Source organism: Musa acuminata, chromosome BXJ3-5 (genome assembly GCF_036884655.1).
Source record: "Musa acuminata AAA Group cultivar baxijiao chromosome BXJ3-5, Cavendish_Baxijiao_AAA, whole genome shotgun sequence".
Classification (NCBI taxonomy): domain Eukaryota; kingdom Viridiplantae; phylum Streptophyta; class Magnoliopsida; order Zingiberales; family Musaceae; genus Musa; species Musa acuminata.
Window position 1 is genome coordinate 26,044,214 of NC_088353.1, and position 2,031 is coordinate 26,046,244.

Genomic DNA, 2,031 nt, shown 5'->3' on the forward strand with positions numbered 1-2,031 from the left:
ATCTCATATGTTTAGAAAATATTTATTTCTATATAATGAATTCATTAGGAAGCCACAATATTTGTATGCAAATGATAGAATTTCTTTCGATCCATATTATTTGTAATATGCAATTTTTAATCCGAGGAAATCCTCGATCGAATAATAGATCAAGGCAAAACCTCGTTGGAGGGAAAAACCCTAACCAGAAAAGTTAGGGTGAAAAAACCCTCCGTGAGCCTACCCAAGGGGAGGCTCAACCGATTTCTTTACCCACAACCCGGGTCTGGTAAAGGAAAAAAAAAAGAAAGAAAAGCTCACAGCCCGAGCTAGGCCCTTACTTGATGCTCCATCTCAAATCAACTCCAAAAAAGAATTCCACTTGCTTATATGTTTGTCAAACTCAAAACGAATAATGCGATTTACGATGAAAATAAAGTTCGAGTAGAATCAACATTCATGTGTATCCAATGTAAAACCAACACAAAACTGGTATGATAATTCTTCAAAAAAAATAATATGAGAAAGAAATAATGAAACTTATAATGAGTTTGCTCATAAATGACGGCGCAAAGAAATAAAGAGGGTCGACCCAAATGATACATCGATTGTGGTCCTCCTGAATGATTACGCCGAAGAAGTTACTCATTTAGAAATTTCTAATATGGCTACAATAAACTCCGAGAAAACCAAGACACGATGCAAACTCTAGAATGTATGAAGAGAGTGTGTCCAACGAGATCATGCAGCCGAATACCATGAACAAAGAAACATCATGAGCAAAGAAGACGATTATGCATGCAACTGAAAAAACAAACGGAAGAAAGAAGGAACCAAGAAACTAGTGTAGTAGCGAATTAAAGAACCCATGCAGAATCTAGAATCCAAGAAACCAGTGTACGTTTTCGAAGACACATGCAAGATCCCAACGGAAGAACACAAGAAGAAAGAACTCGAAAGCAGAGACCAGCGACTACAAAAAAGACATCAAATGCAACCAGCACCTAAGAATCAAGATTTAGAATCAACCCGAAAGCACACAAACAATTCGGCACAAGAGTTCCAGAAACGAGCAATCAATATCGCCAAAACAAGAATGACAACTACAGATGCGGGCAAATAAATTGTTAATGTTAACCTGAGGTTAAAACGGGAGGCCGGAGCGGCAGCGGGAGGAGTCGGAGATGCACGAGGAGCAGAATCTTGGCAGATCTCAGTGGCGAAGGCGTCGACCGGGTTCCCGCAGGCGGCGGGGAGGGAGAAGAGGCGTGAAGCGTCGATCGGCTTCCCCAAGAATGCTTTCTGATGGACCAGAAGGCATAGGCAGGCGGCCTCGGGACCTTCGATGGCGGCGGAGAAGGCCGCGCAGCATTGTAAGGTCGGGGCAGGGTAGGCGTGCCAGAACAGAGGAGGCGACTTCGCCAAGTGGGGCAAGCAAAATCGCATGGCCGCCATCGCACTCGGACAGGGATCCGGAGGAGGAAGCATTCTAGTGGAGCAGGCTTGAAGGCGCAGGCATTGGAAGACGAAGCCGAAGAGGGAGACGAGCGGGGAGAAGGAGAGCTTCATTCTTGATCCAATTCCGCCGGCCAACGCGCACGCGAGAGAAGGAGAAACAACCTCGGCAGGGAGAAGACGAAGACGAGCGGGGGAGAAGACGGGCTAGGTTCTTGATCGCCTTTCGCTAGCCAACGAGATTGACAGAGGAGAGCGAGAGAGGAGAAATAATCGTCGCCGAGAGAAGACAGACTTCCTTCTTGATCACCTTCCGCCAGAGAGAGAGAGAGGATATATAGCTGTCGTGGGGGAGGTTAGCGGTTTCGTTCTTGACCGCCTTCCGCATAGAAAGCGTACGAGTGAGAGAGCGTGCGGTGAGGCCCTATGTAAGAAGCAACGTCATGTTATCTTTGAGATTCGTGCCTGATGAATTATCCCACCAGCTTTAGATGGGACCCATTAGCATGGCCGCCATCGCACTCGGACAGGGATCCGGAGGAGGCAGCGGAGGAGGCTTGCAGGCGCAGGCAAAGGAAGACGAAGACGAAGACGAAG

General features: G+C 46.8%; 1 protein-coding gene across 1 annotated transcript; it reads right to left on the reverse strand.

Annotated features, from left to right (window-relative positions):
* Positions 1 to 990: 990 nt before the first annotated feature.
* Positions 991 to 1,548, reverse strand: LOC135638370 (non-specific lipid transfer protein GPI-anchored 25-like). Its single transcript, XM_065151483.1, has one exon. It carries the CDS (start codon positions 1,546 to 1,548, stop codon positions 991 to 993), a length of 558 nt encoding a protein of 185 aa, XP_065007555.1.
* Positions 1,549 to 2,031: the final 483 nt, after the last annotated feature.